Source organism: Amphiura filiformis, chromosome 3, assembly GCF_039555335.1.
Source record: "Amphiura filiformis chromosome 3, Afil_fr2py, whole genome shotgun sequence".
In the NCBI taxonomy this organism is placed as follows: Eukaryota; Metazoa; Echinodermata; class Ophiuroidea; order Amphilepidida; family Amphiuridae; genus Amphiura; species Amphiura filiformis.
The window spans coordinates 55,592,500-55,610,338 of NC_092630.1; the positions used below are offsets into that span (position 1 = coordinate 55,592,500).

At 34.5% G+C, this 17,839-nt stretch overlaps 1 protein-coding gene across 4 annotated transcripts in view; it reads left to right on the plus strand.

The window, feature by feature from the left end:
- The window catches only part of LOC140148781 (peptide methionine sulfoxide reductase MsrB-like), a 36,673-nt gene extending 32,077 nt beyond the window's left edge, over positions 1 to 4,596 (plus strand). For all 4 annotated transcript variants that reach the window (XM_072170844.1, XM_072170845.1, XM_072170846.1 and 1 more), the window contains exons 5-6: positions 1,714 to 1,811; positions 4,382 to 4,596. In XM_072170844.1, the coding sequence (XP_072026945.1) occupies positions 1,714 to 1,811; positions 4,382 to 4,507 (224 nt within the window). In that variant the 3' untranslated portion in view covers positions 4,508 to 4,596. The remainder of the gene's footprint in view (positions 1 to 1,713; positions 1,812 to 4,381) is intronic.
- The last annotated feature ends 13,243 nt before the right edge of the window (positions 4,597 to 17,839 follow it).

Genomic DNA, 17,839 nt, shown 5'->3' on the forward strand with positions numbered 1-17,839 from the left:
ACATTCTAAACAATGTCCAATCTAATATACTTTCTGTCTTCAAATTACAATTTTTATTCATGAAATCATTGCTAATTATTAACTTCAACATGAAAATCTTTAGCTTTTGACAAGATGACAGTAGTGAGAAATCTTCCATAAACTCTCCTATACATGTTCAAGTAAGCTTTCATATTCACAGGCAAGCATGCTCACATACATGCATGTATATACACACCCCCTACATACACCCCACCCCTACATGTTTTGGGTTGCAATCAGGGACACACAAGTAACAACCGAGGATGCACACATTATTTGTCCTCATAACTGCAGAACTTTCTTAACACACACTTGGTATATTGTTGATATCCAAATGGTACTGACCCATAAGGTTGATGTCCCAGTTGTTTTTATTGCATTTTATGCTTTTCGGTGGGTAGGATGTATGCTGAAATAGTCTCTACCATATAGAGGACATACCGGTTGACAGATGCACCTGGTTGTCTGTTATAGATAAGAAAATGTCCCCAATTGGTTGTGCTTACAAGCCCCCATGATAACCCCTGCACTCACACACACACCCCCACACATGAAAGCAAAACACACTCAAGAATAAAACGCCTCTCTACACTTAATGCATGATATTTCAAGCATGATAATTTCAAATTAGTCTATCCCAATATTTACACAGGCATCTCATCCCGCATCTCATATATTAATTTTATGATGTATTAAGGTATTTAATAATAAAATGGTTAAGCAAAATATCACTTCACTTTGCTTATGCTAGTTGTAAACTGGAAAATTGTAGTACTGATGATGTGCAAGATCTACCATGTTATATTTCTATATGATCCCTTTGAGACGGCAGCTGCAACCTACTTCAAACAATACTGACTGACATTTTAGCTGTACAGCAATAATATTGAGATCATGTCATGGTTTTGACTTCACTACTTGCCTCAAAGTTCTGTTTTAATGATGTGACACTCTGGAACATGGTTGGTATATATTAAATCAGTTTATGAGGGAGCTGCAGGTTTTGTAGTTAGAATCTTGACATGCTTCAATGGCAACTTGTAGATCCAGGGATTGAGTTAATGTTCATTTCTACCGAAAAGATTTGCCAAATGTCACTCTAAGATAGCCAAATTTCCCATGCATTTCTTTCTTGGGGAAGCAAAATATCTTCCAAATTCCTAAATTTCCTACCAAATCCCAAAATGTCCAGGGAATGAGCTTTCTGGATTCCGCCTTTTCCAGGCCTGTGTATATCCTCTGGTGCATCCATCACTTTGCATAGGATGAGATTTGAATCAGAATTTGTTTGTTGACCTAATTATTAATAATAAGTCATTTGGAGTTGGAAAATGTGGGTTGTATATGTATATGTGACACAATCTGGTCCATGGAGGCCAAAGACAGCAAATTTGAAATTGAGACAAAAATATGGAATAAAAAACAATAGAATACATAAGAAAATAGACATCGCAAAACTTCATAAGTGTAGAACCAAGTATGCTAGACTTTAAGTGTTAACAGTATATGATAGCCTAATGTCTGTATAAGGTAATAATTATAGTAACTCAATTTTCAAAAATGCCTCCTGTGGCCTCCATGTACCAGATTGTGTCACATTTGCAGTTGGAAAATGTGGGTTGTATGTGTTAATACAAACAAGTTTGACACTTAAACAGTAATATTATTTGTTTTCTTGTTTCACACATGCAGGTTGGCCTTCTTTTTATGACATGGCTGGGCAAGGCACTGTAATATTTAATGAAGACTCAACACATGGAATGAAAAGAGTAGAAACAGTATGTGCCAAGGTATGTTCAAATGCCGGTCATAAAATGATGATGATGTTATTATTCTATCTGCATACCTAACAATTTTATCTCCAATGAATAGATTTAACAACATCAACAAGTGGATTAGAAGAATTTTTTAAATATCAACACTACCGGTACTTAAATTTGATCGCTTTCACAGTACCGACTGTTTCCTCAGCCTGATGTTATGCTCTGATGCTTTATGGTGGACAAACTTGGATGACTTCACACTTGTAGACTACGTCAATTCGTCAAAGGTGTTTTCCTTGTCCCCCTGGTGGAAATCATCAGAGCCATAACATCTGGCTGAGGATGCAGTTGGTACTGTGAAATGTGTGCTCCCAGTAAGCAATCAAATTTAGTGTTGAAATTAAAAATGTTCATCTAATCTACTTGTTTACTCAAAGTAGTGTTGAAGTTTTAAAAATTCTTCTCATATAGTATATCGTCAGCCTGCTACGCTAAATGCGTAAGTCATTTTTACGTGTTTCTCATTTGCAATTTTGATTTTCTGAGTAATAAACCCATAATTCATTAAATATCCAGCCGCATTCTTCAATAAGTTGTGGAATATATCAAAAGAGATGTATTCCACAAGTTAATGAAAGACGCGGCTGGAAATTTGATGAATTATGGGTTTATTACTCAGAAAATCAAAATTGCAAATGAGAAACATGTAAGAATGACATTTAGCGTAGCAGGCTGACAATATACCACTACGTATGAATATTCAATTTTATATCAACAAGAAGATTGTTGGATTTTTATTTTCTATTTCCAAATTTGATTATTTGTTTCTTTTGGTTAAATTTTGGACTACACTTACATGTGTCTCTTGGAAATAAGCTCATGTTGAAATATACATCTTTGCATGTCAAGCATAATAAACTCGGTAACAAATTCCCATAAATGTTATCACCTCTAGAAAGAATCCATAGATAGATTACCGTGATATCAAATATCAGCAACCTTAATTACCATTCCAGGTGGGAGATGAATCTAAAGGCAAATACAAGACATTTGAATCATCAATTGCTGTCTATAGCCACTAAATTATTAATCAATTGCACAAGATCATTATAAATTTTAATTTGAGACTCTTCCAGACCTGAAACTTTTCCTCTTTTTAGCTGATTTCCTCTTTTTTTTTAACCTAATTAATGTATTGATATTTTCAGCACAATTTGAGCTTTTTTAGCATGATTTTGTGCTATTGTCCTCTTTATTAAAGCATTTTCCTCTTTTCACAAATGGTCAGTTTCAGGTCTGGTCTTCATCTGATTTACTGCAAAAAACAAGTCTACAGATAGTATGACTCTTGAAATTATAATTTGTGCACAATGTTTTAATTCCCTACACATTCTAAAATATATAAAAAAAACAAAGCAGCTATTATAAAAGATAGTATATATATTGAAGGGTAAGTGGAAGAAGGTCTCATCTACAATAGCTGCCAGATATCATTGCAGATCATTGTGTCCATGCAATAACAGTCCACTGTGACTTGTCAGAGATTTTGCAGAAGCATATTTTGTGTTTCAATTTCTATACTTTTTTTTGTTTCTTAACATTTTAATTATTCCATCAAAATTTAATTAATTGCCTTGAATTGTAAAATAGCTTAAAATGTGGGGCATTTACCTATGTGTTGCGATCAAGCTAAATGAGTTGGTTCTGAAAGTGCAATTCTGCAATTTTTGAATATTTTGAGAAAATTTTGAAACTTGTCGTCTGCATTCATCACTCGCATGGAGAGAGTCAAATAAGTTAACTTAACTCAATTTCTCCCAAAATATCACTTAGGACGTTCTTGCACTGACACGATGAGATAGGGCCTTCTTCCATTATAAACCCATCTATATACGACTAATTTTATACTCCCAGAGTAATTATCATAATAAACCATATCATATATCCTAGAAGCCGTGTTTGCATTCTAGTCAAATAAATTCCAGTACAAAGGTTATTATGTTATTTGCAAAACAAGATGAGTGTCCCTTATGATCTTGCATCGCAGTATCTTGCATCATTTAGCAAGTGGAAATTATTTACTAGGTGGATATCTGGGGGTGGATGGTGAGAGGCAGTGCCTAGCAACATTATATACCCAGCTGAATAGGCTGATAACACTCTAATTACCTACTTTATAACTTGCATTTGGCCCCTCGTTGTGTAATTCTCAATTTCTTAGTAGTTTAATTGCATCTTAATCTAAACAGCTGTATGCCATTGCTGGAGGCTATATTCTCTCCTATAGTTTGATCAAACAATGTTGGCAAAAGTTGTATAGAAATTCTAATTTTCAACTTCTTTGGGTTTTGATTTACTTTGTTCATTAATAACCATGTTTCTCTATTACTTTTACCAATATTTGAAATTGGTAAATGAAAAAATGAGTATTCCTGTTCAGTTCCATTTATAACATAAACTTTTGGATTTGGTGAGATTGTGACGGAAGCCTAAGCTGATCAAATACTCGTATCAGTTCATCAATATTTCAATTTTGTTCATCGTATAAATATTTTCAAAGCATAACCAGTTCTGTTGATTTTGTGTTGTCTTTCTAGTGTGGTGCGCATTTGGGACATGTCTTTGAAGATGGGCCATCAGATAAGACGGGGCAACGGTACTGCATCAACTCGGCATCACTTAAGTTTAACCCAAAGAAGAAAGCTGACAAGAGCGAGTTATAGTAGTAATATTTGGATCAAAGATAGAAGGTGAAAGGTCAGGACAATGTTTTTGTTAAAGAAATTGCATCGTTGACGATGAGCATATCATTTTAAACAAATGTCGCAGATTGCACTTTTATGCTCTTGGTGTATCATGTGGTTGTGTAAGGGAACAATCCAAAAGATTGATGAAGTCCCAAAAGGTAACTATAGTGGAAATTTCAATTGAATGAACACAACCTGACATAGCGTGACAATTTTTTGCGTACACTGCGTGATGTACGCCAGCAGGTACGACTGTGCGTGCACAATGCGAAAGTGAATCCAATCATGCCAATGCACTTGTGATTGGTTAGTACTGTATCCAAGGTTGTGCGTTTGCGATGTAGTTTGTGCAAAATACGATCGCGGTTGGATTCGAATACAGCTATTGAAAGCTGTGTTCATTTTCAATTTCCACTATAGTTTTGTTTCTCCCCTTGTGTCTGTAACAAACCTGAAAGTGGGTAAAACCAACATCATTACTTTTTAAGAGAATACCCTCTCTACCTGATGAAACTTGTTCGTTTATAGGACTTGATTGATTCTTAAAATAAAAAGGAGGTAATTGGTTGAATGCTGACATTGAATGTCAGCATTTCATTGTCTGATCAGAGATGCCACTTTTGAGGAAATTTCCTGATTTCAGGAAATGTCGGAGAAAATTTTCTAATTTCAGGAAATATTGCCCTACCCTTCCTGTACAAAAGGATAGGGAAATTGCATTTTTAGTATTTTTCCAAGTTTTTCAGGAAACTTTGACAATACCAAGTGGCATCTTTGACTGATGAAACAAAACGTTCTTGGGTGCCCAGCTACTTATTTCAATCATGATACATGTATTACAGTTTTGTAATAGCAATTTCTTACATCATGGGATATAAACATCACCAGCTATATTGTTGATATGCCAAGTTATCATTACTAAGGCACCAGAACCAAATTTGTTTGATCTTTGGATTGATCGCCGGTGCTGCTTCGATGCTTGTTATTCATGAAATATCACCTAATCAATCAGAATTAATGCTTAATTTATATTGGTCAATATCAATACAGGCAAAGATTCACATGTTATCACAATTAACAATAGTAAATTAACTGATTTCATAAATAATAATGATTGACCAAGCATCGATGGTCGATCGAAAGATCAAACTAATTTGTTTCTATTGCCTAAATTTGTGATGAGCATTAATTACTTTGGTTCAATGTTATATTTTGTAATTCCAAAGGTTCTTTCGGAAGATTCATAACTCTAAACAAGAAATGTCTTTAAAAGACAACGCCATGGATGAAGATCATGTTTCATAATTTTGCATTGCAAGTTCTTGGAATGCTAGTAAATTTGAATGTTTGGCACAACTAACTGGTGCGAAATATTGGCATTTATTGGTAAATACCACCAATGACATACTAGGAAATACTCAAAATTTTCATGTCGAAAGTTGAATTGAAAAATGTGTGCTAAATAGGTCTACATTTAATTCATACTTGTAACAAACAGCTCAATTGAAATCACATCCTCTTAGTTTTACAACAATCCAACAATTCCAAAAGTGCATGATTTCAGAGTCAATTATAATTTCTGATTTGTTAATATTTTAGAATTATGAACCTTCCATGGAATTTGAAACCTCTGGATTATAAATTGACCTGTAATTTGTCACCCTTTATCTTAGATGAAACTACAGGGTAATGGGGTTAAATCTAAACATGCAATTAGAGGTCACATTCTGTACATTTCTAACTGCTGATATTTAAATCTTTATTTATTTTCTTTTTCTATATACATGGTACTTTTTCCTGCAAGTTTTATACAATGGTATGAATATTGATGAATTTAAAACATTATAATCATGAGAGTTGACACATACATAATGCAGAATTTGATCAGAACTTGATTTTGAAACTTGCAAGTGGGCTACATACACATCTGCTGGTATTTAAGAGTTGTTGGTGAGGGTCCCTGCGTGCCCCCTTAAGGAGTACCGGGAATCACACTCCTGGTGAATTTGAGTCTCTATTACTCATCATGCCCTGTTTGTGTTTGACTGGGCACATAATTCCATGTGAATGTCACATTTCTCATCTAGAAGCATGTCATGGCAATTCCTGAAATGGGCAAGAAATTTTGAATTTTCTGAAAATTATGTCAAACCGCTCAAAATGAATAAAATGCAGTGTATACAGGAACCTGAATATTTGATGTTGTAGAGTCTTGATACTGGCTACGTGCATTAAATATTCGGATTCTGTAGAAGTGCAATGTATTATGAATATCATTTCAATAAAATCATGAAATATCATTATTTGTATAAAAAGATGGATCAAGTTTTACAGACATTAACTTCCATAAAAAATTATACATTTGACAAAATCAGAAGAAGTCATAAATTATTAAAAACATTGAAAATGGGAGAAAAAACCTTGTTAATTTGTTTCCTATAGGTGATGCTACCTTGTATACAAACTGAATCAATTGTTCTTGTGGAAGATTTCATGACTTCCTTTCAAAATCCTGCCAATAAAAATCATTCAATAACTGATCTTTTTCAAACATTATAATTCAATTTTGATAGTTAGGCCAAAGTAGAAATTTGTACTAAAATACCACCATTAGTTACATCTGCCTAGGGAGCTAGGGAGATGGCAGGGCAGCCAAATCCTGTTTATGATATTTATTAAATTTAAGTTGACTTAAATATATTTGTTACAATGTGAAGGAGGGATATTCTTTAATCATTAAATTGTGTAATAATTAACTGAAAGTAAATTGTCTTATTTTAGGTTTACAACATGTTAAGGGATAAAATAGTGAATATTCTCAGTTATCCAGTCATTAAAATCACAAAGTTGTGAATTAAATCTTCTACTAGAACTTCCTTGCCTGATGAAGTCTGATGGTATCAGATGCAGCATAGCAAGTTGTAAAAGCAAGTTCCAGTAAAAGATTTAATTCAAAACTTTGTCATATTAAGGGATATCAAAAGATTGCTTTGACCGACCCAATATTGTCATTATTTAAAAAAATATTATAGAATTAAAATGGAAACAATTTATTTTATTAGTTCTTTCGTCAGTAGTGATCTTTCATGTAAAATTTGTAGTTATATATTTTGTTTTATTCCCTTGATCAAACATGCTACATGAAACCAAGAATTAGGCAAGGTCCTGGCAAGGTGTATGGGATATGTAATAAAATATGCAAGTACACTATTTTTTTGAGAGTTGCAGATATTTTTTGTTTGTTTTTTCGTATTTATATCTGAGAAAAAAATCTATATGTTGATGTTGAAAAAATATTTATTATACATGTTTATGTAGAGAGGTTTGATAAGATGCTGAAAGGTGTGCATTGTTGGTAAAATAGTTTTGGATACAAGTTTATATAAGATGTGTAATAATATTAATATGTAACTTAGTACAAGAAAGATTCTTCTCGCAGTTACGATTCTCGTAGTTACTGCACGTTTTGCCAAAATTGAGGTGAATTGACTGGTTAATAAAAGTCATGTACCTCTGTATCTTAAGAAAATAAATAATAATATTTAATAATAATATAATAATAATAATAATAATATTTATTTGAATTACTTGCAAAATACAAAAGTAACAAAATAACAGTACATTTATACACACTCTACATTTCTTACACATGACAAAAGCAAGTAATTCAGGATGAGTGAATGGGCTGAAAAGTCCAAACACAGAAGTGCCCACTCATCCTGCACATGAAAGAATATTTTAAAATTAAAAGTACAAAAAATATAGAAAAGCAACATTTTGGAAAATAATATAACCATTATCTTGAATCAATATTATAAATAAGCAAAATACAGGCATTTGAAAATACATAAGCCAAAACGTGTAACACCGCAAAATCATTTAAGCATATTCAAGTAAAATGATTTACATTCAGACTTAAATACGACAAGGCTGTTAACATGATGTAATTCAGAGGGAATTCCATTCCAAAGACGTGGAAGTGAAACAAACATAGAATTAAAGAAAGAAGAAGATTTGGCAGTTTGGTGCAATAGCCTAGAATTATCCAAAATACTTCTTTGAACCAGAGAACTAAAGGAAGCAGGCCCAAATTCATTGATTATTTTAAATCCAAAGACTAATCTTTGACACTTGTAAACATCCTCAAGCTTAATCAATTCAAGGTCTACAAGCCTCTCAGAATAAGAAGGACGATCTTCAAAATCAACTTCAGGAAAATCTTTGTAGAACAAAGTACGAGTGATTTTCCTCTGGATTTTTTCTAACCTATCAATATGATTCCTTTGAAATGGAGACCAGACACAGACACAATAAACAATGTGAGGCAAAATAAGAGATTTGTAAAGATTGAGTAAAGCATCAGAAGTCATATTTCTGGTACATCTAACTATGAAACCAGAGAGTTTAGAAATCTTATTAGCGACATTACTAATATGAGAGTCAAAGGAAAGGTCCTTACTGAAAGTAACTCCAAGCAGTTTGAATTCATCAACTTCTTTAAGCTCATCACTGCCCATAATATAAGAACTACAGAATTTGGGAGACTTAGATCTAGTCATGTGATGTGACCCCAGTGACCCCAATGACAGTGACCCCAGTTCCACTTATATGGGTCATATATTATGGGAATATGGGGGTTATCACATGATTGTGAATAGATGTAAGCTTTTGTTGAATCATTCCGAATACAAGAATTACAATACAATACATTCACCTGGGTACTGTATGCCAGAAATGGTTCAACAGAAGCTCATCTTTTTGAAACTTTCTTGTTTTTGTTTTTGCGTGAAGTATAAACAATATTATGTTATTTGGTTTTCAGTAATATTATGTTATTTGGTTTTAATGTACTGAAAGGGAAGAATTGTTGGGTTAGCCGTAATGATCGTCTCAAATGATACATTTTTAGAAATGGTTATTATAATAGTTACAAATTGAAAATATCTTTGAAATAAACAATACATTTTTGAAGAAAATATGTTAAGAGTTTGTGGTGTTTTTTTAAGTGTACTCTAACAGTATGTTTAGGTATTTATATTGTAGTGTCTCGTTTCATGTTGAGATAAACGCCATGTTGGATTTCGCAGTGGCAGATTCAATCGAATCAGTGCATTTACAGTGGCAATAGGCATCATCAGTGTAATAATAATAATAATAATAATAATAAAATGACACTTATTTAGCGCCTTATCAAACAGGTCAAAGCACTGAACAAGAAATGACTTAATGATACTATCTTAATCTAAAATCTTACGCTACTGTCGTACAGACAAATCACCCTTATGCATGTGTATATGCCCCGCAGAATTTGGTTAGTGTGCGCGATTCGAATCTGCCACTGCGAAATCAAACATGGCGTTACTCTCAACTTGAGACGAGGTATAACACCATCAGTGATTTTAGATGTTTCCCTTAGATCAGGGGTTTGCAATTGGTGGCCCACCGACCAATTATGGTGTTCAACACCAACCAACAGTTCCTTCGAACAGCTCTAAACATGGTAAACCAAGTGTATTTGGCCCTTGAACACAAATCTTGGAAATGATTTTGGCCCTCCGTGGCCCGCAAGCAAATATAATTGACAACCCCCGATTTAGATAAATGTAGATATTTATATAGCGCTTTATGCCGTAAACAGCCTCAAAGCGCTTTACATTTATTCCGCCGTTATCAGAATATGTCGGAACCACGTTTGCTGCCTACAAATGGCGCAGGGTTCATCAGTACAACGACTGTGACTACCCCTAACAGCTTCCCATTGCACCTGGGTGGGGTGAGGCAAGCGTGACAAAGCGCCTTGCCCAAGGGCGCAACACGGTGGCGGGACGGGGACTCGAACCCACGCACGTCAAGCAAGCTCTCAGATTATGAGTCCAAGGTCGTAACCACTGAGCCACCGTGCCCTCTAGATGGTATGAACAAACAAGTGATAGACCATTGTAATGGGCTATTCTAGTTGAAAACCATACACCCCCATGGAAGATGTTATGTTAATCTCCTACACAGGGTTATAGATATGGAGTCGCCAATTTAGGTAACCATATTTGAAATTCACGCTCCCTGTATGGAAGGTTAAGGTCACTCCCTGTATGGAAGATTAAGGCCATGTCTTCCATATAGGGTGTATGGATTTCAACTGGAATAGCCCAATACACAATATTGCTTCAAACCTCTGGAGCAATTTAAACAACTTGGAATTGGATTTCTCCATCATTTCGTAATCTTTGCTGGCCCAGGCCAATTCTCCCACCCGCAGGTCAGTATCATTTTGAGGCATGTTTTTTTTAAATATCCCACATATATCTTGCATTGTAAAGTGTGCTGAGGCTTGTGGATCAACGTCTAGGCGTTGTGCCTGTGCGTAGCGCACTATAAATCACTGCGATTTTTTGCTATACGTTGGGAAAACAAAGTCGTACCATGCTCGAAGAGGTTATCAAAATACGCAGAAAATTCTTGATCTATTGACTATTTCATTTGGTAATTTAGGTTTAATGTATTTTGAGATACTGCTGTTTTTGTGCGTAGTATATAAACTCCTCAACAAAAGTTTGGAAAGTTTTTTCAGGCATCTGTATCTCAAATTATTTTTGACATATTCATATCGTGTTGCATATCAATGGATAGCTACAATACTCCCTTTACAATGACACCCCATTTGAAGCAATAACATTTTTCACGGCAGAGTACACGCCTTGTGAATGTAGTGGGGTGTCAAAAAGAATTTGCCAAATTCTGCAATCCCATAACTTCACAATCTGGGACCTAATGCAATCCTCCAAGACGACACAGCTCGCCCCACATAGCCACGGTAGTCAACGACTACCTACAGAATATGGGAGTAGAGTCAAAATGGCCTGCCATCAGGCCAGACCCGGGGGCCAGACCTCAACCCGATTGAACACTTGTGGGACCAGCTTGATCGTGCTGTGCGTGCCAAAGAAGCCCATATGCAACCACATTGAATGACCTGTGACGAATCCTTGTTGAGGAATGGAATTCCATCCCACAGTAACGTGTAACCAGGTCGGTGAGCAGCATGGGGAGAAGGTGCCCGACTATTGTGGCTGCCTGTGGTTTTTCCACCTGCTATTGAGGTCAGTGGCTACCGTTGTTTGAGCACAGAATAATGGTCAATTTGGCAAATTCTGTTTGAGACCCCACTACATTCACAAGGCGTGTACTCAGCCGTGAAAAATGTTACTGTTTCAAATGGGGTGTCATTGTAAAGGGGAGTATTGTAGCTATCTAGTGATATGCAACACGATATGAATGTCACAAATAATTGGAGATACAAATGCTTGAAAAAACTTTCCAAACTTTTGTTGAGGAGTTTATAATACTATTACTTACTACTGGTTACCTTCTCCCGCCTTTAGACATGTGAAATCTAGCTTGATATCAGAAAACAAAAGCTTTATTTAAAGCACTCTCCGTCAAACTTCCGTAACTGAAAAATTGGGAAGTACTTTCTTCACTAGTAAAGTACTTCCAATAGCTTTCTCAGGATGCAAGTTGTAGGTACTATGGCATTTCCTTGGTCGTTTCTCTTCTCAACTTTTGAGTACAGGAAATTAGACCTTTTATCTCATTTGTGTCCAAATTGTCAGGGAATGCATTGACATAATTTAGCCATCTGATACAAGCATGTTAACGTGTGACATATGTGAAAAAAAAACACATTTCTACAGGGCCCAAATGACCCAGAATTTGCAATTTGGTGGTTTGTCTTTTGGCTGGGAGGAAACATAATTTTGACACCAAAAAAATACAAGTAAAGCAGATGAATAATATTCCTATTTTTTTCACAGATTTCTGTGTTATTCTTCAGGTCATCATTCTGAGAACAACAAAACATTAAAGGTCCATCCACCCAAAGAACAATGTGTTGTTTTGTCACCTAATACACAAATACAACTTTAACAAAGTGAAACAAGACAATCATTTTCATTAGAAATTGTTTTAATAATCAAAAGATATCTATATATACTGTTCAGAAAAAGAAGATTAATAATTGACTTTAGTACAAGCACATAATATACAGTGGGATAATTCTTTCTATGCACAATGTGTACAACTGAACAACTTTACAGAGGGTAGGTAAAAATGCAAGTCAATTTTAATTGGGTGATGGGGAAATTGCACTTCAGTTTAAATTATTATAGGGCGGAGAATGGAGATGCATAGGCCACAGGGAGGGGTGTGAGGGCAACATGTTTGATGTTGATTTCACTTGTGTCTTGCCGAGTAAGAAAAAACACAAGGACAGCCCACCTTGCTGGATATATGAGTAATCAGTAATTGAAGAGTATAGTGGATTTTTTTTTGGGGGGGGGAGGGTACTTTCAAGTACAAATTTTGTTCTCTAGAAAATTTCTGGTTATTTTTTTAAGGTGTCCATCCTGTTTCTAGAAACTTCTAGAATCTTGTTTGAAAAGTGGGAGCAAATTTTTCAGTCTTCATATAATGATATTAATTTTACATAATGTCTAAGTAAGTCTGATTTTATAACCGGCACCATTTATGTTGGAACCATCTTCTTCCACTGCACGCTTCAATTCTAACCACTTGAGCCTGAAAGGGATAAGTACATAATTTGAACTGTCTTTAAAAAAAAAAAAAATCCCATACACATACAATTTCACTGTCCCACAAAATATATGTATATTTAATTTAATTCTAACCAATTACTTGGGGCGTTGATTCAAATTTTGGGGCAACTGCTGAATGCAACACAGATCGATCAGCACAGTATTAACCGTGACACAGTGCGATTAGCATGTCGTGGTTTCTATTTTTAACATCAGGAATTTGCTTCATTCTGTTTTTTTCTGAGTTCATATATCTCAAAATCATCCTTGATTGACTGCAATTTGTTTTCAAGGACCAAAGAAATGAAATTTACATTAACAGTTACAACCTGGAACCATTTTAACAACTTTGTTACATCATCAATACTTTGGTGTTTTCATTGTTTTTCTTTTGTTTTATTCACAACATGTACAATACCCTGTGTACAGATACTAAATTGGATGTATACACTGTATAATAATTGCTGATTGGCTCTAGATTACATAATATACAATTAACAAGGTTATTAATTAAAATACAAATCAAAAGAGATTCACAAGTTGCATTCTATAACAAGGTTTTAGTTTTCAAATCATAATACCATATTCAACCTGCCGAGCACCCCATAATTGTAGGAAACTTGCAAATTTTGTGTTCATCATGGAACTCTTGTTACGCCCGCAACGTTGCAGGCATGCGGCGCAGCTGCAACATTTTCAAACCTGACCAATCGCGTTTGTGCAATAATACATGTTTGTGTCTGCGTCCTAAGCTGTATACACCACGTACAGTGGTGGGAAAGTTCTATGATGAACAAAAAATTAACTAATTTTCCTATAGTAACCTGATTTTCTTACTTAAATCTGTCTGTTTTAATAAGTGTGACCTTTATTTGTTTTGTACTTTGATTTTTTTTCATGAATATCCCCACAAAACATTTTATTACATGATTCTGCTATAAGACTGACTTAAAAGCATCATGGTGCTAAATAGGTAAACTATTTCTAACAAAACCAAATTTTACTCGCTAGTTTGACAGTTTCATACATTCAAAAATCCTTGGCAAGGAGTGTAACACAAATATAAGATGCATCAAGGAGTCCATATGGATTCGGAGAAGAGGACCCAACGTCATGAACAAGGACGACTGGGCCCACCATCTAAATCACATATATAATCCTCTTCCAAATGACAATTCTACATCAATCAATATTCTGATGATGCTTTTTGTCCATGAAAAGCGAAACCGTCAAACTAGTGAGTAAAATTTGATTTTATTATATGTTTATCTATTTATCTACAAACCTGGTGCTTAATAGGTTGAATATGGCAGTGCAATTTTTGCAAAGACTTTCAAACACCTAAATCCCCAAATCCTGTAAGTTGCATTTGGACTTGGGGGAAATTAGGATGCATTTCACCCAGATGTATCACAGAGTAACATGTCTTAAGACTGAAATTTACCAAGGTGATGAAATCGATTTAAAGTGAAGTTAAGATTTGTAAAATTCAAGATTCCGTTTCAAAAAATGATCATACTTTAAAGCATTCAGCGCGTATGCGAGTAAGTCCAAATAAGCCCAATCGCCATTGTGACTTCCGGTTTTTGAGAGCACTTTTAGGACACTTTGACCTCTGACATATCGGGGAAATTGCTCTAATTATTATTTATTTATCTATTATTGTAAAAATGTTATCATTAAAAATATTTAAATAATCAATTTATATAACAAATATATTTTTTGGATTTGTTTTTATTCTAGTAAAACTTTTTTAAATTATTTTTGTATGCACAAAAACCAATATTTCTGAATTTTCGCGATAGGTCAAAGGACAAACTGTCCTAAAAATGCAAAAACTGTCCCACAATGCATTGCAAACTTCTAATGCCGATTTGGCTTATTGCAATTGCTCTGAGAGTACAAAGGTATTACGCCTAATGCTTTTTACTTATCTTAGACTCTTTTAACCAGTAAAATGAGTACATACTAAATTATGTCAGTATGGGGCAGCTTTCTACAACCTTTGTTGTATGCCCAATAGCCATGTGAAGTGCAAATATGACCAGAAAAACATCATTCAAAAGATGCTGTACGTGAAAAAAATCATGTTGCTTCAGCATGCATCAAATGAATCAATCAATAATATCACTTTCTTGGCTATGAGTCAAATGACTAAAATCAGGATGTTTTACTCTGGGATACACCTGACAATGTACACTTTCAAGGCCTTATAAATGTTTACAATTCAAATGTACTATCCCAACTAGATTTCAACTGGAATAGCGCAATCCTATGAACCGCAATATCATTTTGAACAATACTTGAATCAATCCCATGCTCTCACATCAATCACATTTCTTTCTTATCTAAAACAATCCCTTATCTCACTGCCCAGTCAATCAATCCCTGAGCTCCACTTTTTCACTAAAAATACAACTGCATCTTTTAAAACAAAGATACTGTGTGACCTCCAGTTACCTTAATTATTACATGAAAACAGCAGCTGTATTGGCTTAGGGATGAAATCAAAACTTGGGGATGAAATAAAAACTCGTCCGGTTTCCATTGCTTAAAAAATGGAAACTGGACGGAAACGGCGGTGAACTACCGGTCGAGTTTTGATATCATCCCTTGCTCAAATAAATATTACAAGGCAGAATCTATTTTCATCCTGCCATTTTGCTTCTTTGTTTCTTCATCCATGTGTCTTCTATTTCAACTCACCATACTCGTATAGGGATGCTTTATACAATTTTCATTCATTCAATGTGAGCAATGTAATCTATTCTAACCCCACCTGAACTTCAGGATATGCCACGTCAATAAACAGATGCATCAGTAGGGTTTTTAAATAGTATTTAGATTTACCCCATTACACCCAGAAAATGTATGTGGCCATTCCCAACTGGTCAGAACACCCACCTTGTTTGAAAACACACAAAACCAATGTTTGCATATTGACTCTCATTCACTTTGTTATCAATGACAAACAAAAATTAAATAATAATTTATTCTAAATAATTTATTCTCTTTATAATTGATTGTCAATCGTGAATTGTGATATTATAAAAAATTAAATTCTTCATAATTTCATTAATAAAATTAACTAGTACCGGTAATGGTTAAACCTGGTTATGCATTGTTCTATTTTTATACAATTAAATAAATGCAAACAAATGAAAATAGAGAGATTAATATTGATAATGAAATCAAAACCCATCATTATATTGATCTATTCGGTGGTATCATATCATTCAATATAAATTACTTTCTGACCAATCATTATATCCAAACAAACATCTTATCTGGCATGAAGTATGATGCAAAGAATTGCATTCATAACACCTCACAGATACACATAAAAATGCTGTGCTGTTATGCTGTAAAGTCACAGATCAAATTAAGCATATTCAAATAATGCCTGTGGTGTATATAATCTAATGGTGTGTTATCAGTCAATGCAGTGCATATACTTCAAATCAAACAAAAACATCTGACTGAGAACTTCTGGCATCTCAAACTCATCCTCTTGATCTACTTTTAGTCACAGCTTACGTAATTATTTGATTTAGTTTATTTAACAAATTATAAAGGAGCTCAATTATACTTGTGAGTCTTAGACTGTACAATTCTGTGGTAGTTTAGTTAAACGGGAAGTATTGAAATGCCAGAAATCCTACTCTCAAGATCCACACAGATTTTTAAAAAAGAAACTCAACTAGCGCTCTACTTTCAAACACTTTCACCCCACTCTGCATTTTGTTTATATTGCTGAGCCATTCACGTTTCACACCAACTTTTCATTCTTCATAATATGTTATGTACAGTAATAAATAAATTAATGCATTCTGTGGCAGTAAGAAAGATATCCCACTTTGGCATAGTTTAAAAACATGATATAACAACTATTAGTGTATTCAACCAACTTAGCGCCCCCTTCGGTATTATCAAGGGACAACTGTGCCCCCTCCTCAATACAACTGAATTCTATTGAAAGGCTAAATAAAATGACCTTCTAATAAACCTTCCAGCTTAGGATTATTATACTGACTTCAAATACACTGCCATTTCAATGTTTATTTTAACTTTTATTCATCATTGTTAGCACTCCCCAGAAGTGACTGATTTAAGTGCCCAGTGCGCTAATTTGGTTGAATACGGTACTCAATGGTTTTTGTTGGAAAACACAAAAAGATAGGAAATCAAGTTTAAAATTGGTTATAAAAAGGGAATAAGAATTCACCTGTACACTTGATTAAAACTTAGCTCTACACCTGTTCATGTGTCATAGTAAGAGATTATTGGTCTATAGATCGATTGGTACATGTATAGTCAGTCTACTCTGAAGTACGAAGTACTGATGCGGACGCACACATTGTGCCGACTTTGAAGGCACGCATACCTGCAGCAGAGACGCAGCGCTGCGCACTGTTTACGCGCTGTATACGCGTATGCGTTGTCACTTTGTACTTCAGAGTGTACTTCAGACAAACTGTAGAATGATTACCATTTTGCACACCAATCATATAAAAAGTTTCATTTGTTATCAGTAGGTTCTTTTACACTTAGCTTGTGACGTTAAACGTGTCCAAGTCTTATTACATGGTTGATGACTTACTTCACTATGATAATGCATGTGTTTATGCAAGTAGTGTATCTGTAATATTTCAAAATAACTTGCAATATTACACTTGATAATATCATACTTGGTAATATTGCAATATTATATAAATTG